General features: G+C 41.6%; 2 protein-coding genes across 4 annotated transcripts in view; one reads left to right on the top strand and one right to left on the bottom strand.

Annotated features, from left to right (window-relative positions):
* The window catches only part of kif26bb (kinesin family member 26Bb), a 45,548-nt gene extending 32,718 nt beyond the window's left edge, over positions 1-12,830 (bottom strand). For 2 of the 3 annotated variants that reach the window (XM_037538033.1, XM_037538034.1), the window contains exons 1-3: positions 12,421-12,830; positions 10,941-11,249; positions 2,831-3,184 (exon numbers count right to left, since the gene is read on the bottom strand). In XM_037538033.1, coding sequence (XP_037393930.1) covers positions 2,831-3,184; positions 10,941-11,249; positions 12,421-12,459 — 702 coding nt within the window. In that variant the 5' untranslated portion in view covers positions 12,460-12,830. The remainder of the gene's footprint in view (positions 1-2,830; positions 3,185-10,940; positions 11,250-12,420) is intronic. The other variant, XM_037538032.1, reaches the window with a different exon arrangement.
* Positions 12,831-18,557: 5,727 nt separating this feature from the next.
* hnrnpub (heterogeneous nuclear ribonucleoprotein Ub) lies at positions 18,558-27,854 on the top strand. The gene is made up of 14 exons (XM_017720207.2): positions 18,558-19,221; positions 20,483-20,597; positions 21,976-22,049; positions 22,249-22,388; positions 22,494-22,593; positions 22,920-23,032; positions 23,121-23,384; positions 23,506-23,625; positions 23,774-23,902; positions 24,041-24,209; positions 24,422-24,688; positions 24,928-25,205; positions 25,298-25,411; positions 25,663-27,854. The coding sequence occupies exons 1-14, from the start codon at positions 18,744-18,746 to the stop codon at positions 25,711-25,713; spliced, it is 2,412 nt and encodes an 803-aa protein (XP_017575696.1). The 5' UTR covers positions 18,558-18,743; the 3' UTR covers positions 25,714-27,854.
* Position 27,855: the final 1 nt, after the last annotated feature.

The following is a 27,855-nucleotide window of genomic DNA, read 5'->3' as shown; positions in this document are numbered from 1 at the left end:
AACACGACGTCTTCCTCTCAGCCTTCTTTAACAAGTACAAGTACGTTTTCCTGAGTCTGACGTCATTTTACAGCAATTTTACTGGACTCTAACTGGACTCACTTGATGGTTGGTATGGTAACGTCGACACTAAGTGGTTCCCTACGCATGTGTGTCGTTTTGGATAAGATTGCTTGTAGTGTGCATGTAAATGGAGATTTTCCATCAGACTGAGTATTGAGTTTCTAACAGAATGAGTATTGAGACTGAGTTAGAGTAAAGTAGAGTAGAGTGAGCATAAACACCTCAGTCTTAATTTAAAATCGGAATGTATTCAATCAGATTAGCAACAATCTTTGCATGTAAACACAGCCAGTTTGACAGTATTTAGTTTGCACAGATTTTGCGCTTTTGTCCACCAGTGCTCTCTCACTACAATACCCAGCCCATACTAAATAAAAAAGTCATAGAGCTGTGATAGAGAAACTGTGACTGCTAGCATCTCCACTGATGTAGAGGGTAATAAATATAGACATGATATTTGGTTTCATAGCAGAAACGTTAGCTATCTGGCTATCTTGGCTGTAGAGTATTTCACTCTACAGACTCCTGTGGCACCACATGTGTGGTGTGTGGTGTGAGTGATGCGAGTTGGCATTTTTAAGTCACTTTATAGCAATAGTTAAATTTTTTATTTTGGAGTGTCTCTTTGGAAGCTTCCTAGAACTATATGTCCACCACTTAGGAACCTTTATTTTTACAAGTGTATATGGTCCATCAGATTCTAGATGCAAATTCAAGTGCAGGAAGTCATAGTGGCTTGTTTGCGTAATGAAATGGACCTGGCCTAATGGACCAAGCTTGTCGCTGTGCACTTTATTCAGCGCCACACAGAATCCTCACTGCAGTTGAAAGCATTCCTGTTTGGTCTTTATTTATGGCCCAGCCCTGCAAGGGTATGAATATTTCACTGGTCATTAAATATTACCGGGATATTGATCATGCCCCTTTTTTGAGCGCCTGCTGTATGGCAGGAATAAATCAAGCACTCCTTTGCCATTAACTATAGCAGTGCTGGAGCTACTGCTCGAAATCTAATTGAGGCCGATTAGAGGGGCTGTGAATCAGAGGCTGACACACATGTGGCCCAGCTATCTTCGGAGCGCACATAAAGGGAAAGTAGAGTGACATGCCATGAGAAGATGCATCAGGATAGCCTCTGGAGATGATGGCTCTTACTGCTTTGGGCGGTTCATGTGAAGAGCAGGGTAACGTAATGGATAATCATTAGGGTTCAGGGCCCGTCAGCTTCAAGGTCTCCACACAGAGATTTGTAAAAGTTACCAAGTCTCATTCATTGTACATACAATATTCCCAATAGCTGAACAAAGATGAAATATGAATTTATATTTAGAATATAAATGTCATGATTACTTGATTAAACTCAATTACCTGATTTAGACAACCATGGACTAAAATGTACCATCTCAATGATTTGAGTATTTTGCAGTTTGCATGATATTATATATTAATATATATTATATATTAAATGCCCCTACTAAATTCTTCCTATACTCGTATTACAGAAGCAAATCTTATCTTAATTTATTAATCTTATCTTACAGTATCTTATCTCAAGTTAAGAAATCTTAACTTACTCAATTGAAGTCGATAATCAACTGTCATGTCACGATATGCACACAGGTAAAATGTAATCACCTAATCAAAGTAACGTTAATCAAGTTAATTACCCAGGCAGCTAACATTAGCTATCGTTACTGCAGTCAAATACAATTAAAGCATGATAAACTAAAAGTTGAGAATATTGTTTTAGCGATTCTTGCTGTTTATCAGAGTAGATAGATAGATAGATAGATAGATAGATAGATTGATAGATAGATAGATAGATAGATAGATAGATAGATACTTTATTGATCCCAAATTAAATTTAGCAGCATCACTGCTCTCAGTTTCAGTCTCCATTTCCCAAACACTTTAGCCGTGCACATTAAAATTATTCCTCCTAATAACCAGACACCTGTTCAGCTCTGTGACCTCATTATTCAGCAGCATCACTGTAATATTTTATCTGATGAGTTTTCACCAGCATTACCACACAAAGGTATTAAGAGGAGATGGTGGAGATCGAGTCTGCAGAGTCTGGGGTTTTAAAACAATGTTAGAATTTTAAAAAAAGTCAAAAAGCAGAATAAAAATAGAATAAAAAAGTCTAAGTATCGTTTTCAATGTATATAAATGCAACACCATTATGCTAGTTATAGTGTGCTGGGCTGCCTGTCACTGTACAGAACAACAGAAACAGACGGTTAAAACAGACATTAAGACAGATCTGGGGTATACCAGTTAGGACAGTATTTAGGAAACGTCTAATTAGGATGTTTCTGTAATGCTGTTCTCTTATCTGGAGTTCATGATGAGATTATTAACTTAAGAACTGCTGTTCTGTAATAGCTTCTGTCCTAAATTCAGTCCTAACTGAAGTTGTCATGGTGACTAAACTGATAAGATTTTAGACTTTAGAAGTTTCTGTAATATGGCCCCTGGTTCCTATCACCACTACTATGTGGGTTCCTCAAGAATGGCTCATTTGACTCTGAGTGACTTTGTTTACATCTAAATGGTTTAAATTTGGAAAAGTCTGTGGAATTCCCCTTTAGTCATCAAAATAATCAGCCAGTTACTCCATTATTAATATAATAAGTAGTGACAGCCCCACTACAGATCAGTGTAAGTCTTCTCAGTGATTTTGTTCTCGTTTTGGACAGGTATTCTTAATGGCTAGCATTTACAGTAATGAAAGCATATGTGTTATTTAAACAGAGCAGCCTACCATTTCAGGAAAAGAAGAAAGCTCATCGTTTGTAGATGACAGAGGCCACAGCGTCGACTGTTCTCTGATCCAGTCATCCGTGCGTGGGTTGCGGGGTCTGTGGCGGGGACTAGGGGTGGGAGAATGTGAGCTGCAGGCTCTGGGCAGAGTGTGAGCGCTTGAGGCAGAGCGGCCGGGTGAGACGCTGGCAGGGAAAACGTTGGGCCAGATGGTCCTGTCTTGACTTAGGAGAGTGCGGACAGCCTCCCGCTTCAGCTGGCTCAGGTGAGTGGAGCAGACGTCACAGCGACCCCCAAGACTGCTCCAGGCAGGACCCTGCACACTCTCATACAGAAGCAGGGAGAGTTTGGGGTCCTGAGGAAAGAGAGAAAAGAGGTCAGTCACAGTAATATATCCTTGAAATATTACTCACATCAGTGTAATATTTAAAAAGCATGTACACTTTCAGAAATAAAGGTACTGTCACTGTCACTGGGGAGGGACCCTGAAGGGCACATCTCAGTACCTTTAGTCAGGGAACATAACTGGACCATAATTCACTGAAATTATATTTTCTAAGCTGTACTCCACACACCCCGTCTCGCCTCCAGGCTTTTATTTTACTGTTCTGTTCTGTACAAACTTTTCACCTGGAAAAACTTATTAAAGGTGCACAATCAGACCTTAAAACCACTGTTTGACATTTGAGGGCACATTTACATTGTTTGTACCTTGCTGAATGTAAAATCTTCCTGCACTGAACCTTTATTTCTAACAGTGTATTGTCTTGTTATTTTAGAACACACTTTTGCTTTTCAGACTATCCACTCAACAAAAAGAATTTTAACATAATGAAAAGAGCAGCTGGCATTTTTAAAGGACCTGTATCCTCACTTGTTCTTGCCCCTTGTAACGTAGGAGGCATTGGGAAAGATGCAAGTGTGAGTTGCTTTTATTAATACACAATGCAGGGTTCACAAACCCTGGGCCATAGGTGACTAGAACAGATAAATCCATTACAAGGCAAAACAAAGCAAACAAGAACTAAACAAGAACTAAACAAGAAACAAAACCAACCACGAGGGGAAACAAGCAACAGGATATAAAGACATAATGCAAGACAAAAGGACTGCACAAACACAGGGGTATACATACTAAAAGAAAACAAGAAACACCTGAGATCAATGAGAGGGTGGGGCTGGGAGACAAAGAACAGGTGAAGACAGGGCAGGGCAGGGGAGGAGCCAACATGACGACAAAAGCACATGGCAAACAAAAAACACACAGCGCTAGGAAACCAAGAAAAAGGCAAACCCAAAAAGACCAGGACAAAGAATGAACAGATGTTACACCCCTGAGTTCCACTTATAACATTTTATATCCCAAAATTAGTCATGATTAATTTTGACGTGACCATTTTCAACCTGTCTTTATCCCTTAGATTTGAACATGCTGTTTTTGTTCCTGTTTCTATAAAACTGAAACCCCTCCAATAGAAAAAAAAGACATATATAACCATTTCACCCTTTTTGGATTATGAGTTATTTAGTTTTCTATTTAATTTGTGCACGCTTTCACATTAAAAAGCCAAACTATACTTTATTTACATTTTATGGACTGTTTTATGTTAAATGCAGGGCATCCAATAATGTCATACCAAGCTTATATTATTTTTACCAAAAATGCCACATATACCGTTTTTCCATGGTCAACTAATACATGTAAATGAACTCACATCTTCACTGACTCCCTTGTGGCTGAATGAAAGTGAATCCCCACAGTCATGTTCCAAAATCGGAAAGTCTCAAGTCTATAGCAGCGAAAGGGGACCGACTCCAAAGTACTGGCCTTTTTTTTTCTTTCAGAATGCAATTTTCTGTACTCATGGTATAAAGACTGGCTTTGCATGCAAAGTCACTGGCTTTGCATGCAAAGTCATATCCTTGTATGAATATGACAAATGACTGTCAGAATACATTACTTTGTATACAGTGCAATGCAAAGGACACATAGTCCAGTTGTCTAAAAAAAACGTTATCGGTATGACCGCACAGGCTACTATGTGATCCACTAACCTATTTTCTGTATTAAATATGGATATCAGTAGGCCACTGCCCACAAATGCATTTTTCTCTCTTAAATAACATTACATTTTCATTTTCCTCTCAGAAGGAAACTGGGTTTTCATATTCCACCCATTATCTTCCATCTCATGTAATGGGAGTTGGAGACGAGACATGTGAGCCACGCTTCTGTTACAGAGGCTAATCGATTTAAACTCGTTTCAGAGGGAGAGAAAAAAGCCTCGCTTCTGCATGTAATGGGTATCTGAGACAGCAGACTGGCTCTTGGGTGGAATGTGTAGGCTATGTGTCCAGTGTCATTAGAATGCGTCATTGTGAGGAGCTGTGACTTCAATGCAAAGATGCGTGTTAGGACATCACGTATATGAGCCTTGCCCTATGGTCACTGCCTGGACAGAAACGTCTGTCTGTAATTCATAAGCATTGACGAAACGTCTGCTCAGTCTGTTTCTGGCTTTTTTGCACTTTGCTTCATGAAACAAAACAAGCACTTGTTTGGAAGACTTTGGCCCAAATCCCATGTCACCCCTCACCCCTACCACTTAGTCCTTAGCCCTCCATGTTGTGCATTCACGTCTAGGGGTGGGGTGTCCTGATTTTAGTTGAGATAGTGGGGTAGGATGAGTAAGTGTTAGGGCTACATGGCGCTCCAAACAGAGGTTTTTCAGTCCAAACAGAGTGTTAAGAGAAAAAAAAAGAAAGGATGGCAAGATGGCTGCGTGAGCGACCAAAGAAACACACATATGTGAGAATTTTCTTTTTACGATATTCACTGAATTACAATATTCATTGTACTATCTTGGTTGGTTAAAAACACATAAAAATGGCTAGTAGTTTGCTGATGTCTTGGTAACTAGCTAGCTAAATTTCCTGTTCCACCTTAAATGGTCCAGCAGTTCTAATGCCTAAAGCACCAGAATGTAACCACTATTCTATTTAAGGTGGAGTGAGAAAATTCAAAGAAGAAGCTGGTGAATAGCTGACTTCAGCTTCGTATAACTGAAGAATTAGGAGTGGGTGATAATAATTGCACATGATGCCCCAAATGTAACTAAAGCACAGCAGTAGCTAGTAGCTGTTAATGAAGCAATGTTTTTTTATTTGAGGGTCCCATTTCTTAAGGGATGATTCCAACCACTACCCAAGGAGACAATCGAAAACAAGGGGTAGGGGTAAAAAAAAGAAAAAGAAATGGGACTGGACCTTTTTTTCATCTTCTTCACAGTGTGCAGGCAACATACCTTCAGGTAATCTTAATTAAAGTCTTAAGTAAAATGAGTTTTTCTTATTTATTTTGTAACATCTACACAGCATCAAAACGCCATGCCGAGTGGCACAATAGACAAGGTTCAAAGTGACTAAATCCTTATTATCTTACACTGAAAACTAAGAGTGCTTTCCTTTTCCTTTAAAGTTACATTTAAATGGAAGAATCTGATTGGTCCTCAAACTGGACTGTGACTCGGCTCCTATCTGGCGTGTCATTAAAGAGCTACAGGAGTGTCTGTTTACTAGGAAGAGTCATGTTAGCGCGCTCGGCTAAAGCGTTTGGGAAATGAAACTGAAACTTTGGAGCGGCGACTCTCAAATAAACAGCATGAAGCGCTGAAACATTCTCAACTCTCAGTTTATCAAACTTTAGTTTTATTTGACCGTTTTTACCTCAGTAACAGTAGCTACCGTTAGCTGTCTGGCTAACTAACCTGATTATGTGTTTACGTTTCAGCTGTGCGCGTATGCTTGGTTGCTAGGTAACAGACACGACATTTGATTGCCAACTTCAATCGAGAAAGTTAAGATTTTCTAACTTGAGATAAGACGCTGTAAGATAAAGAGAAGATTCTTCAGTAAAGATCAGATTTGCTTCTGTAATACAAATTAGTGAAAAATCTTATCTTGCCCTGTCAGATCTTAGGACAAAAGATAAAACTTTTCTGTGGTACGGCCCCAGATGTCCAGACTCTTGTCCACTTACTTCACTTCGCTTTCATGTATTTTGAACTGGTCAAAACAACCTGAACCACACAGTAAATAACCAGCTTTGCAGTTATGGTCAGGTCCTGGATGCCGTGACTCATCACCTATTCACAACTTTTTGAGATGATCACAATCACTGAAGCTGATTAGTGTCTGCAATCGTTAGATTTTATGCTGAAGTAAACAATGTGAACTGAGTGTGTCGGCTTGAGGCACACAAATGTACATTTAAGGAAGCAGTGAATACAGTCAGGTAGACGTCATGGGGTTTATGAAAGCTAAACAAAGGTTTTAACTTCAAATGGGTCGCATGTTTATTTGCTAGCTACATTGCTAATTCTAGCATTTTAGCATGTATGCTAGCACGATAAGTGTTTTTGCATGTTTTGCATACAGTTTCACTCTCATGAGGAACATGTAGCTAGTTTTCCCTTTCTCTGCACACAATTCTGTGCAACTGTAGACGTGTGGGTGCTCATTCGACAGTACTACCAGTGTTAGCTACTAAGCAAATATAGCTAGCAAACAAGGTGGCTAAAGTGCCAAGTTGGCCACTTTAGGCCTGTACTTTAACAGGTGCAAACAATGAACAAGGACGGTAGGACTGCTTTAAACAAAGACTGCTTTACAATAGACACACCACTATTTCATGAGCATTATATCATTGATATATTGCTCATTTTCAATGATATACATTGTTAAACCTGAAAAATGGACAGCATGTGTGTCAGTATCACATTAGCACCCAGGACTACATACTGTGATGCCAGAGCAAGCTTTGTAAATGAGCAAGTAAAGGTTTTCATTTTCATTTTGAAGTATGTGCGTTAATGCTCAGAGGTTATGTGAACTCCAATGTGTAGAGACTGGGTACTGCAGGGATGTCGGGAAGTGTTTTAAACAGGGGGTGCTAAAACTTTATACAGCATATATGTGACGTGAACAATGACGTCATGCAAAATGATTTCAATTTTTGATCATTTACGACAAACAGAATGTGTCATACTGCACTGTAATGAGGCGAGAGATGACAATGTTCACCGATCAGGCATAACCTTATGACCACCTCCTTGTTTCTAAACTCATTGTCCATTTTATCAGCTTCACTTACTATATAGGAGCACTTTGTAGTTCTAGTTACAGACTGTAGTCCATCTGTTTCTCTGATACTTTGTTAGCCCCCTTTTACCCTGTTCTTCAGTGGTCAGGACCCCCATGGACCCTCACAGAGCAGGTACTATTTGGGTGATGGATCATTCTCAGCACTGCAGTGATACTGATGTGTTGGCGGTGTGTGTGTGTGTTGCCCTGGTATGAGTGGATGAGACATATACCTGTCACATCAGAGCGCTGATGAACATTGTCACTCTGCTCTCTTGGTCCGGGAGAACTTCATGCAAATGAACTGAGTGGCAACCAATCAGTTCGATATATGGTGCAGTAACTGACTGTCTCACCCTCGGTCACTTGCTGAGATTAAACACAGCAAAGTACATCGAGCACAAGCTACAACGGTTAATTAAAATGTCATTACAACAGATGATTTTTTACAAGTTTAAAAACCGGCTGCTTTAGGGTTCAGAACTGGCCTCTATCTCTCCACACACCTTTTCTCTTTTCAGACCTCAAACTGTGTGTGCGCCGCTGAAGAGGCTGTTAACTTACACAGCGCACAGCTACTGCAGACTTTTAAAACACGTATATAAATAATATTAGAAAAACATTAGAAAACTCCACTCTAAAACAAGGACGCACGGCTCTCTACTACGCTCATATTGTGTAACAACACATCTCTGTATTACCATTGTTGTTTTGGCAGGTGCAATCCTGAAATCAGCACCACCACTACCTGCATCCCTGGGGTATTGTGTTGGGGAGTGTCAGCTGCCGTCATCCAGGTTTGGGCCCTGATTCACAAGCCCCAATGGGATTCTGTAGTGGCTACAGCTGTGCTAGAGGTTTAAAGAGCATGTGTCCTCCTCCCTCTAGAAATAGGAGTGATTTTCCCTCTTGTATTCTGGTTGCTGTGTCAAATTCTCAATAAAGTGTTGTTATTGGCACAAATGTCGAGTTGTTTAAGCTTCTTCCGCCTACATATGCACACACATACACACACACACACACACACACACACATGCACACACACACACACACACACACACACGCTACGATAAATTAAATTGATATAGTAACATACTACCTTAGAGGTCTAATCTGTCGTAACTGATTTTATACATGTGTTTCCAACCTCTCTTTATCCTTTTAGAACAGAGGTTTTTAATTAGTATTCAATAAGGTCCAGTTAAAGCAAAGGTCCGGAACATTATAGCGTCCACCTACCATCATGATTCAGTGCCATATACTTTTTACTGAAGTAGCCTAGTAGTCAACATCTTATGCAGTCGACAACTGAATGTTAAATCAAATAAAGTACAATTCAGTCACATTTCAACAACATTTATTGTCACTTTCCTCTTTTTAGAGCCATGTAAAACAATCTGGCTCACTTTCTTCTCTGACTGCTGTTTCTCACCTCATCCCTCCCCTGTGTGCGTCACACTCGAGTCTCAGCGCTCATCGTAATGCACAGATCTGAGTAGCACAGATCTGGCTGAGTAGCGCCACGTGATTTTTCCAACGCATGTGATTGTTCTGGGAGTTTCCTGGGCCGATTAATCAGTACCATATGGACTAGAAACTCTCCTATTAGTGACCTCTGCCTTACAATGAAACAGGCTGCTGCTGTTGTTGTGCCTTCACAACTGTTCTGATTGGCTGCCCTGTACTTTGTCTCATTGATAGGCAAGGCAAGTTTATTTATACAGCACCTTTCAAACACTGCTGTCATTCAAAAGTGCTTTACAAAAATGCAGAGTCAGAGTTGGTTAAAAAAAAGTAAAGTAAGCACAAATAAAAGAAAAACATTAAAAAAAAAACACTAAAAACATAATTAAAACATGATTAAAACAATACATTTAAAGAGAAAATCATTTAATTAAAAATCAAATAAGAAATGAAATTGGGAGAGTTAAATTGATTGATTTGACTGAAAAAGCAGTCTGGGGCTGGAGCACTCTTTCAGTGTGTCCCAATTCAGGGGCTGCATCCTGCAAAGGAAGCGGTCTACAAAGGCGTGTCCTTCGAAGGCCGCTTAGACCAGCGAAGGCTGAACCGAAATCAGATGGTCTGCTCTACGGCTGCTTTCCTGCATGTGTCACAGCACCGCTGCTCCCATCCTTACCGCTGCGCCACAAAAGCCATTCACTTCTCTGTTGATGCTGCCATGTTCTCGAATCTTCACCGGCACGCAATGAACCTGGATCCTTCGGCAGCCAACCATATGTTGCCATGGGAAAGAAGGACACATTTCTAGGCCGCATATGAAGGAGCCTTCGAAATGCGACAGCATAGTCCCGCCGCTGTGACACAGTCGACCTTTAAATGTAGCCTATGAAGGACGCAGCCCCTGAATTGGGACATATCTTCAGTGCTAGTGGGCGGGGCTAAACTGCTGTAGGCCAAACAGGTGGATATATGTGCTATTTTTTGTGACATCACATCCAGCTGTTTTTGCAGCTTAGTTTCCAAATGTGGACTGTATGGACTGTTGTTTAAGTGCTCTCTCATTTCAATAAAGAAAACAAACGTCCTCCAGGTTTTCCAGAATATGGGCCCTTTAACAACATGTCCACTATTTAGACGCACAGCTATAGACTGCCCATCTGTTATTATGCCCAGCTTGTCAGAACCCTCTCATTCTCATTCACCATGGGTCAGTTTTTGACCACACAACCTCTGTTGACCAGACATTACTTGGGGCAGTGGACCATTCAACACAGCAGTGAGACTCACGTGGTAGTGTGTGTGGCAGTGTTAGGTTTCCATCACTCCAAGCTGCTCCAAGAGCTTGTGGTCAGAAACTGACCAGTAATGAAAGGCCAGAGCATGGAACACTAACTGTGCGTCACGAGATGAGCCACAGTCTCCGCAAGGGTGGAGCTGCAAGGTAGTTTCTAATAAAGTGGCCAGTGGAATAAATCATGGATGAGGAGTGAAGGTGGGGCTCTTACGCTGCTGTTGAAGTGTCCGGCGGTGAGGAGCCTCTGCGCCTCCTCCATCAGAACCTCCACACGAGACATGCACTCCTCACACAGCCGGCCGCTGTCCAGTGAGCTCCAGCACTCCGCTCCGCTCTCTCCGGGCTCAGCGGGCACTCTGCCTCCACGTGCGCGCGCTCGAACCCGTGGCGAGTAGTCCGCGCCGCCGCGAGGAGCAGCACGGGAATCGCTGGAGGCACACGCGCCTGCGCCATCAGGAGGCGGCCGATGCGCGCGCGGTACGCTGCTGGAGCGCGAGGCAGGTTTAGCGCGGGGCGCGAGCTGGACATAAAACGGGCAGCACACAAAGAAGTAAACGCGCAAAAGGCCAACAATAAACTAAACGCACCAGTGCGTAGAGAAAACATCAGTGCCGTAACTTATCTAGAGAAGCTCGTTCTAAACCGCTGAATACAGAACGTTACATGCGTTTTACAATGACGCTAAATGTAAATGCAATCCACAAAGAAACAAACGCAAACACGCCTTAAAGCAGTTAGGTGGAGTTAGCATTTCCAATTAGCACTGTTCATGAGTAATGCAAAAAACTGGAATAACTCAATAAAGAAACCGAAATGCAACATGCCTACATACACAAACATGCAAACGTGCAAACGTGAAAGTGGAGCGCTAAGGCTGCTCTAAAAAACATAAATACAATGCACAAATAAGCCTCAATGTAACACATAAAAAAATTTAAAAAGTGAAAGTGGGGCACTAAGACTGGTCTAAAACATAAATGCAATGCCTAAATAAGTCTAAATAAGTCTCAACGCAATGACTAAATAAGTCTCAATGCAATGCCTAAATAAGTCTCAACGCAATGACTAAATAAGTCTCAATGCAATGTATAAATAAGTCTCAAAGCAATGCCTAAATAAGTCTCAATGCAATGCCTAAATAAGTCTCAATGCAATGCCTAAATAAGTCTCAATGCAATGCCTAAATAAGTCTCAATGCAATGCCTAAATAAGTCTCAATGCAATGCATAAAGGAGTCTCAATGCAATGTATAAATAAGTCTCAATGCAATGCCTAAATAAGTCTCAATGCAATGCCTAAATAAGTCTCAATGCAATGCCTAAATAAGTCTCAATGCAATGCATAAATAAGTGTAAATACAATGCATAAATAAGTCTCAATGTAACGCATAAAGAAATGTAAAAAGTGAAAATGGGGCACTAAGGCTGGTCTAAAAAAAACATAAATGCAATGCCCAAAAGAGTCTAAATGCAGTTTCTAAATAAGTCGAAATGCCATGCATAAAAAAAATCTAAATGCAAATCTTAAAGAAAGAAAACAAAACGCCATCATTTACATGCAATATCTACAATATCTGAGCTAATCATTAAAGCAGTTTCGATGTAAATTGGCTATTATGAACTGATGCCTACTGTAAATGCAGCTCCTACAGCTGCCTGCTTTAAAATCGATCCGTGCAGACTCATACTCACATATCCTTGGCTCCTGGCCACCTCTGAAGACCCCATCATCTATAAAAAGACGTGTCTTTGAACGATCATTCCAGTTTACAGTCCGAGTTCAAGTTTCTTCTGAAATCCCACTCCACGGCGGAAGGTTGCGGACAAGGACGAGCTGCAGGTGGACGAGCTCTCAGCTCTCAGGCTGAGGGGTCCGCTCACTGTACACTGTCATTCCCCGCATCCAAGTCTGCTCAGCCATGAGTGAGAATAAACAGCAGAATACAGGGGTATAAAAGACCCCCGGAGGAAGTTCTCACTCAAACAGCGGCTGCATCTCTGCAGTCCTCAGATCGGCTGTGCTCAGGCTTCATCGGAACTACAGCGAGGATTAAATCATTAAAGCAACAGTTTCCTCCCGGCAGCAGCCCGAGCGCGTTTCTCCGCCGTACAGCGGGGAGCCTCCCTCTCATTGTCAGGAGTCCAAGCCTGGAGATGGCCAACTGTTGTGGTTACCGCATGGTGACGAACAGCGCGCGGGCACAGCGCCCCCTGCCGAGCAGGACACGCGACGCAGCAGAGGTTTGTGCTGACAAATCATTTCTTCTTAAATCACGAGTATTAATAGGGAGTGACAACATCTACTCTTCTGAGAGAGCTTCACAGTAGATGCTGGAACATTGCTGTGAGGATTTGATTGCATTCAGCCACAAGTGCATTAGGCCTCCCTGTAAAGGTGAAGCAGAGCAGACGTCGCTATGCAGTGTTTTAGAGGTTTGAATTGACGTAAAATGTGATTGTTTACCTTCTGCAAGTTTACTTTCAGGGCCCATGTCCTACATTTGAGTGTTTTCTCTTACCCCGCTTATTACATTATTACTGTCCTGTCCTGAGCCTCATTCAAACACCACACCGTAAACCCTGATCTACTCAAACTATTTGAGGTAACTCAGCTTACAAGTGGTTTGAAATTATGCACAGAGTTTAATCCATGTTTAATTTCACTCAAAAAAGTTTGACAAAGTAAAACTACACATCATACACACACACACACACACACACACACATTGTCATGTCATTGACATAATGTTAATGACCACAAGCTGAAGCAAACAAAAGTTCAGACAAAAAGCCAAAAAGGTTCTTCAGAGTTACATACGCTTATATATATATATACACTGCTCAAAAAAATAAAGGGAACACTTAAACAACACAATGTAACTCCAAGTAAATCAAACTTCTGTGAAATCAAACTGTCCACTTAGGAAGCAACACTGACTGACAATCAATTTCACAGATGTTGTGCAAATGGAAGAGACAACAGGTGGAAATGATTGGCAATTAGCAAGACACACTGAATAAAGGAGTGGTTCTGCAGGTGGGGACCACAGACCACTTCTCAGTACCTTTCTGCTTTCTGGCTGATGTTTTGGTCACTTTTGAATGTTGGTGGTGCTTTCACACTCGTGGTAGCATGAGACGGACTCTACAACCCACACAAGTGGCTCAGGTAGTGCAGCTCATCCAGGATGGCACATCAATGCGAGCTGTGGCAAGAAGGTTTGCTGTGTCTGTCAGCGTAGTGTCCAGAGGCTGGAGGCGCTACCAGGAGACAGGCCAGTACACCAGAAGACATGGAGGAGGCTGTAGGAGGGCAAGAACCCAGCAGCAGGACTGCTACCTCCACCTTTGTGCAAGGAGGAACAGGAGGAGCACTGCCAGAGCCCTGCAAAATGACCTCCAGCAGTCCATAAATGTGCATGTGTCTGCACAAACGGTTAGAAACCAACTCCATGAGGATGGTATGAGGGGCCGACGTCCACAGATGGGGGTTGTGCTCATAGCCCAACACTGTGCAGGAGGCTTAGCATTTGCCAGAGAACACCAGGATTGACAAATTCACCACTGGCGCACTGTGCTCTTCACAGATAAAAGCAGGTTCACACTGAGCACATGTGACAGATGTGACAGAGTCTGGAGACGCCGTGGAGAGCGATCTGCTGCCTGGAACATCCTTCAGCATGACCGGTTTGGCAGTGGGTCAGTAATGGTGTGGGGTGGCATTTCTTTGGAGGTCCGCACAGCCCTCCATGTGCTCGCCAGAGGTAGCCTGACTGCCATCAAGTACCGAGATGAAATCCTCAGACCCCTTGTGAGACCATATGCTGGTGTGGTTGGCCCTGGGTTCCTCCTAATGCAGGACAATGCTAGACCTCATGTGGCTGGAGTGTGTCAGCAGTTCCTGCAAGATGAAAGCATTGAAGCTATGGATTGGCCCACCCGTTCCCCAGACCTGAATCCGATTGAGCACATCTGGGACATCATGTCTCGCTCCATCCACCAACGCCACGTTGCACCACAGACTGTCCGCCACCTCATCAGGAGCATGTCCAGACGTTGTAGGGAGTCATACAGGCACGTGGAGGCCACACACAATACTGAGCCTCATTTTGACTTGTTTTAAGGACATCACATCAAAGTTGGATCAGCCTGTCGTGTGTTTTTTCACTTTAATTTTGTGTGTGACTCCAAATCCAGGCCTCCATTGGTTAATAAATTTGATTTCCATTGATGATTTTTGTGTGATTTTGTTGTCAGCACATTCAGCTTTGTACAGAACAAAGTATTCAATGAGAATTTCATTCATTCAGATCTAGGATGTGTTATTTGAGTGTTCCCTTTATTTTTTTGAGCAGTGTATATCGCTGTTGTCGGAATGAAACCTCTTATCTCCATTTTTTGACATTTTTCAGTTTTTGACATCATTTGAAATGACCTCTCGCAAATTTCATGATGAGTGGAGCAAAGGAAATTACTCAAAATGACTTGGAAAAACATCTGGTTCCATTGACTTACATTAAAAATAAAGTAGGTTTTTTCCTCCTCCTGTAAAGTTTTTGGAGCTAAGAGGTTTTGATCTGACAACATCTCTCTCTCTCTCTCTCTGCTGTGAATCAGACAGTACAAAGAATTTGCCTGATTGATTAATAAAAACTATTTGAAAAAAACCTATTATGTCAAAAATAACATCATATTGTGATTATATAAGTACAAGTAACATCAGGGCTTTCAATCTGGGCTGAAATATTCCTTACAGCTTCAGTGCGAGTAGGTGAATAAGTGTAAATGCCTTAATTTTGTGACATCATAAAACCATATCCTGTCTTTGTGGGTTATGTTCCATATCGGACCGTATGGACTGTTTAGTGAATGGAATATTTTTTACACACTACATCAAAATCTCTCATTTCAAAAAAGTGAGGATTGTTTTCTATGATATGGACCCAAAGGTGCTGGACTCCATCCACTGCTCTACTGCCCAGCACTGGGGGTGACCTTACACTGTAAAACGCAGAGCAGGTAATAAGCTGACTTGAAATGTTTCTGAGGTTTAAACTGGTATAAAATATTTCCTTTGTTCATATAAATTCATTAATTCAAAGTATTTTATAGTGTTTGCTCATGTGCAGCTGCCCTAGGGCATCATGATTCTCTTAGCAATGCTTTCTATAGAGATTAAACACACTTTGTGCACAGCCGTCTGGATGCTTTTACACATATAGTAAACATATAATGTAGATTGTTAATCTCACAACTGGTGTAACTGAAAAGAGGATTAAATATTCTGTTTCCACACTGGCAACAAGTGGTGGATTTTCAATGTGTCATTATTGGTTGGTGAACAACACGGAACTGCAGGAAAGCTGACCCTATGATGCAGTTTATAGGACTCTATTCTAAATAAACCATGAGAAGACTACATACCTGGAAAAATACCTGGAAAATACTAAAAATACCATATGCTTATTTTATGTATGTATAAATCAGAACAAATACGTTTTCATAAAATTTCATGTACCTCTCCACCACAAATGGATTGAAAATAAATAGCTTAAATATATTTTGTCAAAAATGATCGTAAAACAATGTTTTAAAGGTCAGACTGAATGTTCATAACCATTTCATGTAACAACAATTCTGGCTCGATAAGTGTCGCTACAATAGAGCATTTCACACCAAACCACTCCGGATGGCTTTATTTACATTTGATGATGTTGAATTTTTTGAAAAATGGGTGGAGTTCTCCTTCAACTCACCCTCCATACTCACTGAACTCGTTAAAAATAAAGATAAAGGTAAAGATCCAGTCAGGCTTGCCTTCACTGTTAATTGGGCATCCCAAATAAACACTAGTTAAAGGGAAACTCCACCAATTTTTCAAAAAATTTGTATCATTAAATGGTTAAGATGTAAACAGAGTCATTCGGAGTAGTTTGGTGCCAAACGCTTAATTCTGGAGAAACTTAGTAAGTCTTAGTAAGAACTGTTCACAGAGGTGTGGGCAGGAACCAGACGTCAGAAGAGTTTAAGGCCTCTAAAAGCCACATGACAGAAAGATATTACATGAAACGGTTATGAATACTGATGTCTGGGACACTGTTTTACAGTAGTTTTGAGATTCGTTTTGGCCTGAATCATATTTTAATCAATTTATTCTAAGGCAAAATAGCCCTCAAAGAAAACTATTTTTTCCATATGTATTCCAAATGCAGCTTAAGGTGGATTTAGGTTAAAAAAACAAAACTTGCTTGTCTGTTGCAGTTTGATGTGAAGCTCAGTAGTGTAGCCTGTTCTTTATAACCGAGTGACAGGAACTACTATAAATAGACCAATTAAATTACAGAAGTAATTTTAGTGGGAAATCGCATATCAGAATAAAAAATGGCTTTGCTATTCAGGGTCTATGACATGCGTGTCCTTAGGCCCAGGGAACTCAGACTGCAAGATTTCAAGGGGGCTGTACTTGGCACAATACACAACAGATGTAAATATTAGCTAGGCCATGAATTTGTACCCAGGTCTAAAGATATGTCATAAATGTCCGTTTTCAATATTTACATTATTATTATTGAGTTGTGAGATTTTGTTCCGGTTTACAGGAGATATAATAGTGATGTTAATGTTCCCTTCCTTCTGTGTAGGACAGCTTCTGTTTTGGCATCAAAATTCATTTTGTCTTTAAAGAAAAAAAAAGACATTCACAAATGATTCACCTTTATGAATATTATACGTATATACATATATATCGCTGTTGTTGGAACAAAACATCGTATCTCACAAATGGTAACTTTACAGGAGAATGAAAAAAGCCTACTTTCCTTTTAAGGTAAGTCAGTGAAACCAGACGTTTCTCCAAGTCATTCTGGGCCGTTTCTTTTGGTCCATTCAACATGAAATTGACACACAATGTAAAATATATATCAAATAATATAATTAAATTATATCAAAAACTGAAAAATGTCAAAAATTGAGATACAAGGTTATATATATTTATCAAAATATAAAACATTGCACATAAACAAGAATGTGAGAAGAACTACTTTTTAATCTCACTATTCTGATCTTGCTTGTTTTATTTTTATTATTATTATTATTATTATTATTATTATTATTATTATTATTATTATTACTATTATTGATAACCCTTGTGTAGTATTGGTGTGGAACCCATTTTCTGCAGATGTAAACAAAGTTATTGAGAGTAGTTTGGTGCAAAATGCTTAATTCTGGAGAAACTTAGTAAGTCTTAGTAAGAACTGTTCACAGAGGTGTCGATAGGAACCAGACGTCAGAAGAGTTTAAGGCCTCTAAAAGCCACATGACAGAAAGATATTACATGAAATGTTTATGAATACTCAGCCTGATGTCTGGGACACTGCTTGTGTTCGTGGTGGAGGAATAATTAAGAGTGATCTGAGGTAAAATAGGCCCCAAAGAAAACTCATCACCAGCAGGACACATAAAAACATCAGAAGACCTGTGGACGTTGGTGGTTTTGGATATTAAATAAGATGGCTAGATTTGTGTGCATCCGGATGCCTGGTTCCTATCAGCACCACTGTAAATAAATCAGTAGAGTCGGTAGGTTTCTCTACAAATCAACCACTTTATTTTGCTTCCATTCCGATTAAAAACTGGGTGAAATTCCCCTTTAATGCACATATGTATGCAAGTAAATGTGCGTGAATACATTCCCGCTGATGTATTGGGAACAGACTATTTTAAATCATTTCCTCATGGCCTGTTTCTGAGGCCGCCTGTAAGCGTACACCCCGAGCCGAGCTGATGTCACCTTGGGTGTCATTGCTCCTCCCCTGCATTTCCGAGCAGGAGGGCTTTATCGCTGTAGCGCCCTCCACACCCGACGCGGCTTTGGCGCAGCTGAAGTGAAACCGAGTCGCTCTTTCCGAGTCGCGTCCTGAAGAACAGCCATCCGAAAGCGCTCTGCCTCTGGGTTTTTTTTATATATATATACGTGAGTGTTACATAAGTGTCGTTTTTAAAAGGCTGCAAGCATGAGTACGATTAACGTTAAGAAGCTGAAAGTGAACGAGCTCAAGGACGAGCTGAAAAAGCGCCAGCTTTCAGACAAGGGGCTGAAGGCCGAGCTCATGGACCGGCTGCAGGCCGCGCTGGACGCCGAGGCCCAGGCCGGAGGAGAGCAGGAGGCCGAAGAGAACGGAGCCGAGGGCGACGGCGGCGAGCTCGAGCAGGAGTTCATGGGCGAGGAGGCGGACGCGGACGCGGACGAAGACGCGGCGGGCGAAAGCATGGATGCCGACGAGGGGGAAAATGGAGGCGCGAGTGAAGACGCCGCAGCGGGCGACTTCGACGAGCTCGGCCAGGACGACGAAATGGCCGAAGACGAGGAGGAGGAGGAGGAAGATGGGGACGCCACGGTCGACATGGACAAAGCGTTCGAAGAAGACGACGACGAGGACGCGGATAAAATCGGCGACGAAGATGGTGAGCCAGAGTCCCAGCCAACAGAGGGTGAGTGCAGCAGCGGGAGCTGTTTTATGTCCATGTGAAACAGTTCGGGACATCCGCCAACTACACTCTGCAGCTTTAGCGCCTTCAGGCTTCGCGTCAGCTAAGCTAACCTAGCTGGCGGCTTCTTGGACATTTTGTAAAGGCCAGCTAACTGGACAGCGAGCTTAATTTGGTGTGTAGTTCAGTTGTTTTTTATTTATTTCATTATACATTAGCTAGACATGTCGCTTGTAGTCGCGTCGCGTTCCCTTTGTTCAGACTTACGCCGACCGTCTGTCGTTATTGTTTTAGCTAGGTGGCTAATGCTAGCTGAGTTCGGTCGGGTCCGACTAGCAGCCATGCTAAGCTACTCATAGCTGTCCGTCCGGAACAATAGGCTGCTGTGTTTTGAGTCGGTAGAAACCGATATAGTGTTTATATAGTGGCGAACCAGGGCTGTTGGGCTCGTGTCTACAGTTCAAAAGAGAACGAGTAGCTGGTTAAACGGTCTTCCAGCGGTGTTTCCATTAGGTTTTGTTCGGTAGGTTAACCGGCGGGTTAGCGAGCCTGCAGTGCTGTGTTCGGTAACGCTACGGGCGGTGCTGCCTGCGCGGAGTCCCCGCTGATTAATCTTATTTCTAGCATTGATTTTACACCATTATACCACCAGGTTTTCTTAATTGTTCGTGATGTAAGTTCGTTTTAAATACAGACTTGTTTCGCTTTTGATTTCAGGCTTGTAGCTTAGCTTGAGTCAGCTATAGGCTAGCTGGGCGCCTCGTTAGCTAACCGAAGTTAGCTCACTGCTATCGTGCAAGGGCAGGTCATAGCACGATAATTCTACTCTGTCGTTTTGTGGTCGTAAAGGTTGGAAAACAACCTGCTAACTTTTATCAGCAAGTGCGGTTTTAACGGGTAGGTCAGCTTATTTAACCTACCGTCTCACCCACTGTATTTGAATGTATTCATTCAGCATTTCTTTGAGCACAAGGACCAACTGTACGATGAACTCAAACCGCTATTCATCCTCATTGCTCACATTTAAAGTCATGTTAAGATTCTCATCTGGTCCATTCCTACCAGAATGGGCTGGTTTCTTCTACTACCTAGAGCATGAATGCACATTGTTTATCATGTGAGTGCATATTCTGTCTGATCAGAGGTGGTCAACTTTGTAACTGGGGCGGGAGGAGTCCGAGAACTCCTAGTCGTGTGGGACCACCCTTAAAGCCAGGGTCCAACACGCCCGAGCATTTCATCACTCTTTGTTTTATTTCCAAAGGAGATGCGGACAAAGACATCAGTGCTGATCAGAAGAATAAGAAGGGTGTTAAGAGACGCCGGGAGGAACATGGAAGGGCCTACTTTGAATTTATTGAAGAAAGCAAATACAGCCGGTAAGGATGGGAGTAATGGCCTTCATTATCCCTGAAGTGCCACTTTTTAATATGTATTGGCTTTAAGAGCCAATGCTTTACCTATAGGACAGTACCCTCACATGTTTCTGTAATAAAGTGTAAAACAGTTGAGGGTCATCCTTGGCTCATTTAAAATAAAATAAAACCCTTACCTTGCAGTGCTTTTGTAATGATAATCTTTAGAAGAAACTGCAGAATCAAATTGATTAGATGTGTAACGACTGGATTTTCAAATCATGACTTGTCATTGTTCCTCATGCAGTTCTTGGCAGTTGTACGCGCGTATGGCTGTGAAAGCTCCCCTTTGGCTCAAAGGGAAAACAGGAGAGTAGCAGATGTTACATGACGGGGAAAGGGGCGTTATGTACAGATCTTCAGCGTGTCCTGTAGCCGAGCGCATGTTCTGGGGGCGGGGCGTTTTAGGTGTTGTCTTCTGGTAATGATCCAAAGCGGGGGATGATGAGCAGGATGGGGTGGTTGGGGCAATGGTCCAGCGTTCACTTGTGCCTTTTGTTGTTTGCATGCTGCATTTAGCTTGTCTGATTGGAATAAATGTTGTTCTCTTGCAGGATTTTTATTTGTATCTTTTGTTTGATTGTACTTTTTTTTTTGTAATTTTTTTTTTGTGCTTCAGTATGTTGAACGTATGCTGTGGTCCTCGTCTTCCAGAATGTTAGTTATTTATTTATTTTTAAGTTCCTTTTTTCCCAACATGGCTTTTAATTTTTGTGTGTGTGTGAGAGCGTGTGACATGGAATGTAAATCTGTATGTCATTTGTTCTTTAATAGGATTTTTTCCCCCTCCCTTTCATACTTGTTGAATGGGTAAGTACGGTGCCCCAGTGTTTGCAGGATCCTGCAGTGGCTCGATTTGTTTTAAAGTAAACAAAATCAAGATTGATTTAATATTTGGTGGCCTACATTCTGCACTGGTCCTCTAAGTCTTTGACTTGTCTTGACCTTTCCAGAAAGAACAGCTTGAGGTTATAAATACACTTGGAGGGCCTCTTTAATAGCTCTGGGGGACTGAAAGCCAATGGTAGCTCTATCAGCTGTTTTTTTTTTTTTTTGGTTATGTAGTTTCTATCCCCAATATAAAAACTTTCTTTCAGGATCCTTGTGCTGGGGTCAGCTGACAACCAGTTATGGTAATCTTTAAGCTTTATATCTGCTTATTCCTATGCGAAGCCAACCCATGCATTTGTCATGCCTCTGATGTCCATGTAATACATCGTGTTCTGTTGCTTCTGTGGCACGGCGGCAGTACCTGCTCTGGATGGGTATTGTGCCACAGAACCCCAGCCGGGTCTGGCTAATGATTCTCTTTTGGGCTTAATGACTTAATTTCCTCTTTCAGGGCCAAGTCTCCCCTGCCACCTCTGGAGGAAGAAGATGAGGAATTTGATGACACCCTGGTTTGCCTGGACCCATGTGAGTGTGTGGTTTTTTTTTTTTTTTTTTTTTTTTTTTTTTTTTCCCTCTCTCTGCTCCTCTTATTTGCTAATTTCTGAAAATGATCCCTTTTGTGTGAAATTGTGATTTTAATACTAATAAACAGTTCCAAGTGTAGGTACATGGTCAATCGCTGTATTTACATGTCACATGTATGACTCCCTTTTTGTTTGCACAGACAATTGTGACCTACACTTCAAGGTGTCCAGAGACCGCTACAGTGCCACTTCCCTCACCATGGAGAGTTTTGCCTACCTGTGGGCAGGTGGTCGGGGTTCCTATGGTGTGGACAAGGGTAAAGCCTCCTTTGAAATGAAGGTGAGAAGTGCATCCTTTCATAGTGTTTTTTTTGTTTTTGTTTTTTTGTAACTGTGGTGGTTCTCAATGCAATAAATTAACTATTTAAAATCATGGAACTTGTAGGTCACTGAGAAGATCCCAGTGAAGCATGTAAAGAGCAAGAGCATGGACGTTCATGATGTTCAGATTGGCTGGTCTCTGGCTAACAGCAGTCTGCTGCTGGGTAAGTACGCTGAATGCTGATGGTTTGAGACTTTCAGGAATAAAAGGGTGGGTGTGGATCTGACCTCACTACATTGTAAACAGTTTAAAAGTAAAAAATTTAAAGCATTTAGGATTTGTCAGCTTGAAAAACGTCTAAAATCCAGTTTCAGTAAGTTTGTTACTGGTGACAAATGGAGTGCCACATTTTACGCTACGCAGTGTTTGTATATCAGATTTGTAATCTTTAGGGGTATGACTATGTTCAAATTTGTTATAGTCCTTGATCCAAACTAGCTCTACTGTTGACTTCTTGATGAAACATGTACCTATGATGGCTGTTTTTAGGTGAGGAGGAGCATTCCTATGCCTTTGCACTCAAAGGAAAGAAGACGGCTAATTGCGTGACTGAAGATTATGGAGAGACCTTTGATGAGAATGATGTCATTGGCTGCTTTGTTGTAAGAATTGAACTCAACATTTACAAGGAGTAACAATTTTTCTGTTTTACTTCTAAACCATAGACTTAATATTCTTATTTATTTTTAGAATTTTGAAGGGGATGAAGTTGAAATTTCTTACTCCAAGAATGGAAAGGACCTTGGTGTGGCATTCAAGTCCAGTAAGGAAGCATTGGCTGGACGTACTCTCTTCCCCCATGTTCTCTGCCATAACTGTGCTGTAGAGTTTAACTTTGGCCAAAAGGAGGCGCCATATTTCCCGCAGCCAGAGGGTTTCACCTTACTCCAGCAAATCCCTGTGGACCAGCGTGTGAGAGGACCGAAGGGGCCGGAGTCCAAGAAAGACTGCGAGGTAACTTGTACTCTGTGAAGGTGGTCACATTTTTGATAATGGTCAAAGTTAGTCAAGTCCATTAATAAACAGGCTAAAATTGTAACTCCTCAATGAAAACCTTCTTAAAATCTCTGCGTAGGTGATTGTCATGGTTGGCCTCCCAGGGTCAGGGAAGACTACATGGGTCATGAAACACACTGAGGAAAACCCTGGAAAATACAATGTGCTGGGAACTGATACAATTGTGGAGAAGATGATGGTGAGTGGTGATGCACTTTATTTTAAATGGCTGAGTATATTTCATCTCTAAAATTGTTTGTGTTTTATACATGGGTTTCGGGGGGTTATGTATGTGACATTTATTAGGATTTATGAAGTTTACTTACTTTTTTTATTTACACTTACAGATTAACAGTTTGAAGCGGCAGAACAAAGACACAACAAAACTCACCGCTATCTCCCAGAGTGCTCCTCTTTTCCTTGGAAAATTCATAGAGATTGCGGCCCGCAAAAAGCGGAACTACATCTTGGATCAGGTAGTGATGGGGATGGGGTCATGGCTGTTGATCTGTGTGCAAGGCAGGGCAACTTACTTGGAATGTGGTGCCATAACATTCAGCATCAAAGTTCACTTCCCACCTCACATGCTTTTGTTTTGTTTTTCCTCCTGCAAGACCAATGTCTCTGCTGCAGCCCAGAGAAGGAAGATGTGCCTTTTTGCTGGCTTCCAGCGCAAGGCTGTGGTGGTCTTGCCCACAGATGAAGCATACAAGGAGAGGACTCAGAAAAAAGCTGAAACCGATGGCAAAGATGTCCCTGAGCATGCTGTGCTGAAGATGAAAGGTGAGGCTGCAGGTCAAATACCAGTTCAGCAGAGCTGCTTGAGTAATGTTTCTTCTGCAAAGAGTTAAGAATTTAGGGCCTTCATTAGGTATTGTGGTTCAAGATTTTAGTTCCTGTTGTGTGGCCTAGATCAGTCTACGGTGCTTAAAGAGCGCTATGGGCACAAAGTTTTCCTTTCATGAAAAAGTATTTGATTTCATTTTTCTCTGCAGGCATATATACATTGCCAGAAGTTGGTGACTGCTTTTGTGAGGTCACTTATGTGGAGCTGCAGAAGGAGGAGGCCACCAAGGTTTTGGAACAGTACAAGGAGGAGAGCAAGAGCGCACTACCCCCAGAAAAGAAGCCCAATCAGGGAACTCCCAAGAAAGGAGGCCTCCCCCGCAAACGAGGAGGCAAGAATCAGTTCAGTCGAGGTGGTGGCCCAGGCCCACGAGGAGGCAGGGGAGGTTTTCCGAATCGAGGGAACTTCAGAGGACGTAAGGATCCTGCTTATACTTTTAATTCTATTTTCAGTAGAATCTGTGTTTTTGCAGGAAATGATGGTTAAGGTTTACAGCTGAGAATCTTCAGTCATGCTTGATTTTGCCATTTCTAAACCCATTATAATGTGGCAAAAAAGTGTCAAAATGCTACTTTGACCTCCAGTAGGAGGGTTAAATATGCACTTTAATAATGAAGTAGTTTAGAAGCTCAACATGTGTTCTTTTTCTACTAGTGCCTGGACCTCGTGGAGGTTTTGCTCGACCACCAAGAGGCGCTCTTCCACCTCCTGCTTTCCGAGGAGGCTTCCCAAGCCGTGGCAGCTTCAGCCGTGGCGGTGCTGGTGGCATGCCTAACAGGCACATGGCCCCTAGGGGAGCTCCTGCAAGGGGTGGGATGGGCAGCATGGCACACAGAGGTGGAGGAATGAACCGCGGAAGGCCCATGAACAGAGGCAACATGACCCGTGGTGGCGGGCAAGGAGGTGGGCCCAGCAGGGGCAACTTCAACCAGGTGCGTTTGACTAACATGCCCAAGTAACCTGATGCTTCTGTTCGGTCTGGCCTGAAGAAAACCTACTCTTTGCTTTTATTGGTGTCCTATAGAAATTCCGTGGCAGGGGAGGAGCCCAGCATCAGAATCGTGGTGGATTTGGCAACAGAAATGGCAGCTTTGGCATGAACAAAGCCCAGGCTTTCAACCAGAGCTGGCAGCAAGGGGTGAGTAGATATTATGAAATGACAAACATAGAATAGTGTCTATAGAATACTTAGAATACTGCTATAATAAAGCTAAATCAGTGAGCAATTATAAAATGACCATTCGTATTGAAATTGGATGGATCCCCTGAATAAGGGAACTGCAAGACCAGCAAGTTGATAACACAAAGCAGGCCTTATGTTAAACACTAACTGATAACTGATTGTGAGGGCTTCTTTTGACTGACCAGACCCTGTTTTTGACCCCTTAGTTCTGGAACCAGAAGCCATGGAGTCAGCAGTACCATCCAGGATATTACTAAGTGGGCTTTTGCATAAAAGACTGGTGGCTCAAAGGAGAACTCCCTCCTGCAACCACTGACCCACCTACGTCCACTTTTACCCTCTTTTTAAAAAAAGGAATTAAAATTGCATTTTAAATAAGAAGTTATGAACAGACAAACATTCCACATCCCGAGATCCTGGGATATCCCATATTCACAACGGATTCACTTTTCCACGTTTTTGTAAATTTTATTTTCTTTGTTTTTATTTTCATTTGTTTTTGTCCTTTTTTCATTTTAGATCCCATGTTTTGATATGTTGTTATATCAAGATCCACAGCTTCGGCTCCGTGTTGGAATGCTTTTGAATTTCAGGGTTGTGCGTTTTATTCTGTACAATGTCATTTTTACTAAATGTAAATTATTATTTTGCAAGTTTTTGTCTAAGAATCGTAACATTTAAGAATCTTGCAGATCAACACCATATTCTTTTAGAAGCTATTGATAGGAATTGTGTTAATTTAGCAGCAGAAAAGGCCCTTTCATAGCTTAAATGAAAGTGTGATCATTGTTACTGTCCACTTTTCTCTTTCTCCCAAACTTCTCACTTTGTGTATTTCAGTCCAGTATGTAATAGTCAAACTCCGTAGGTTTACAATAAATGGGTTATTTGCTTTTGTACAACTTTGTATTGCTTTTTGATTGAGACCTATAGTCCACGTCAAAGGTGCTAAAGGGCCTTTGAGAAATTTGACTAGATTTCTCTTAATTTCAGGAAGAGTCTGCTCAGTAACGGTCTTCCCTCTGTGTAGCACTTCCCAGGGAAATTTGTGTTGTCATTCTTCTCATAGTATTCGTGGTCCCGTGCACTGGCCGTCATCTAATTACTTTAGCGACACTTCAGTGTTTTACACCCCTTTTGGTTTTTGAACATTTAAAATAATTTGCACGTAACCTCAGGCTGGTATTTAAAGCTGAGTTACGTTAGTAATAAAATAAATCTTAAAATACAGCATATTTAAGCTCATGACTGGTGTCCGTTTTCATACTCCAACCTGAACCGTAGTGTTATTTACAGACTGATCTTTCAGTGCTGCTTTACCAGCGGTTTCAAGGTGACTTTTCAGGCACAAACACAAACTTTTTAAACAGTATTTTATAATTTTAGTAGGTAGTTAACATTCCTAGACAATTTACATAAAGTAGTGTGAAAAACCTTGAGTGAGTATCTATAAATGTTTTCTGGGGTGTGTTGTGAATATATCTTTATTAAAGTTATGACTGGTGAAGCCGACCTGAAGAAAACACCTTTTTAATTACTATTGACGCACCAAACTCCACCACTGGTGCTGGTTAATACACTGAGAAACTCCAGTGTTTTATCTTTTTACTGATCAAGATATACAGAATACAAGCCTAGCATATTGCATTTGTCATATTTTTAACCCCCCTTCAATTATCAGGGGTCTAGAAAGGGCAAAACTACGTATGAATAAACTTGAGTTATGGTCTTCTGCTTATCTTGTAATGATATTTAAATTGGCCTGTATATAATCACCTTATATTTAAATTACTGTAAGATTCTTACCAACAGTTTCTTTTGCAACCTGGTGCTTCAAGAAATGTTACTTTCTCTCCTAAAAAAAAAAAAATCTGAAGACACTCAGCCAGCCAGCCGATGCCAAACGGTCAGTTACAAGCCCTGTACCTTTGTATTTGGGAAACGTTTGGCACAGAGTGGCTGCACTTCTGTGGTGGAAACTAACCACCAATATCTTGGCAGCTATTGATATTCTTTTCCACAGTTGAGAACTTCCGCAGGGAGGACTTGGTTCTTTTGTTGTCCTGGTTTAGTTTACCTTCTAAAAGCCTAACTACAGGCTATAGGCCCTTCTAATTTGTTGTCATTATTTTTTGTTGCTGTCCCTAATAATAAGACAGACTGTCCTGATGTACACATGATTAGCATGACCTAGTTGAGAATAATAGTGATTATAACCATTAGTGTTCACAAACTGCTGGAACGGAATGATAGCAGGTTATTGCAGCTTTATGACGGTTTTATTTATGACGTTTTGTATTGTGGTATTTATTGTTTTTTTCAGCAATGATGACTGTCACGCTTTGATGATGCAAAGATGCTTCTGGCGTTTGAGACTGTAATAAACCTTTGAAATGTTT

This window comes from Pygocentrus nattereri, chromosome 4 (assembly GCF_015220715.1).
Source record: "Pygocentrus nattereri isolate fPygNat1 chromosome 4, fPygNat1.pri, whole genome shotgun sequence".
NCBI classification, from domain to species: Eukaryota; Metazoa; Chordata; class Actinopteri; order Characiformes; family Serrasalmidae; genus Pygocentrus; species Pygocentrus nattereri.
The sequence above is the reverse complement of the archived record's forward strand: the minus strand, read 5'-3'. Positions and strand labels throughout refer to the sequence as shown.

What these genes read in the sequence shown, in the direction of transcription:
- hnrnpub (XM_017720207.2), top strand. Translation starts at nt 18,744, where the DNA reads ATGAGTACGATTAACGTTAAGAAGCTGAAAGTGAACGAGCTCAAGGAC. An exon ending in AGAGTCCCAGCCAACAGAGG is followed by an intron (nt 19,222 to 20,482) that starts GTGAGTGCAGCA and finishes TTATTTCCAAAG; the next exon opens with GAGATGCGGACAAAGACATC. An exon ending in TGCTGTGCTGAAGATGAAAG is followed by an intron (nt 24,210 to 24,421) that starts GTGAGGCTGCAG and finishes TTTTCTCTGCAG; the next exon opens with GCATATATACATTGCCAGAA.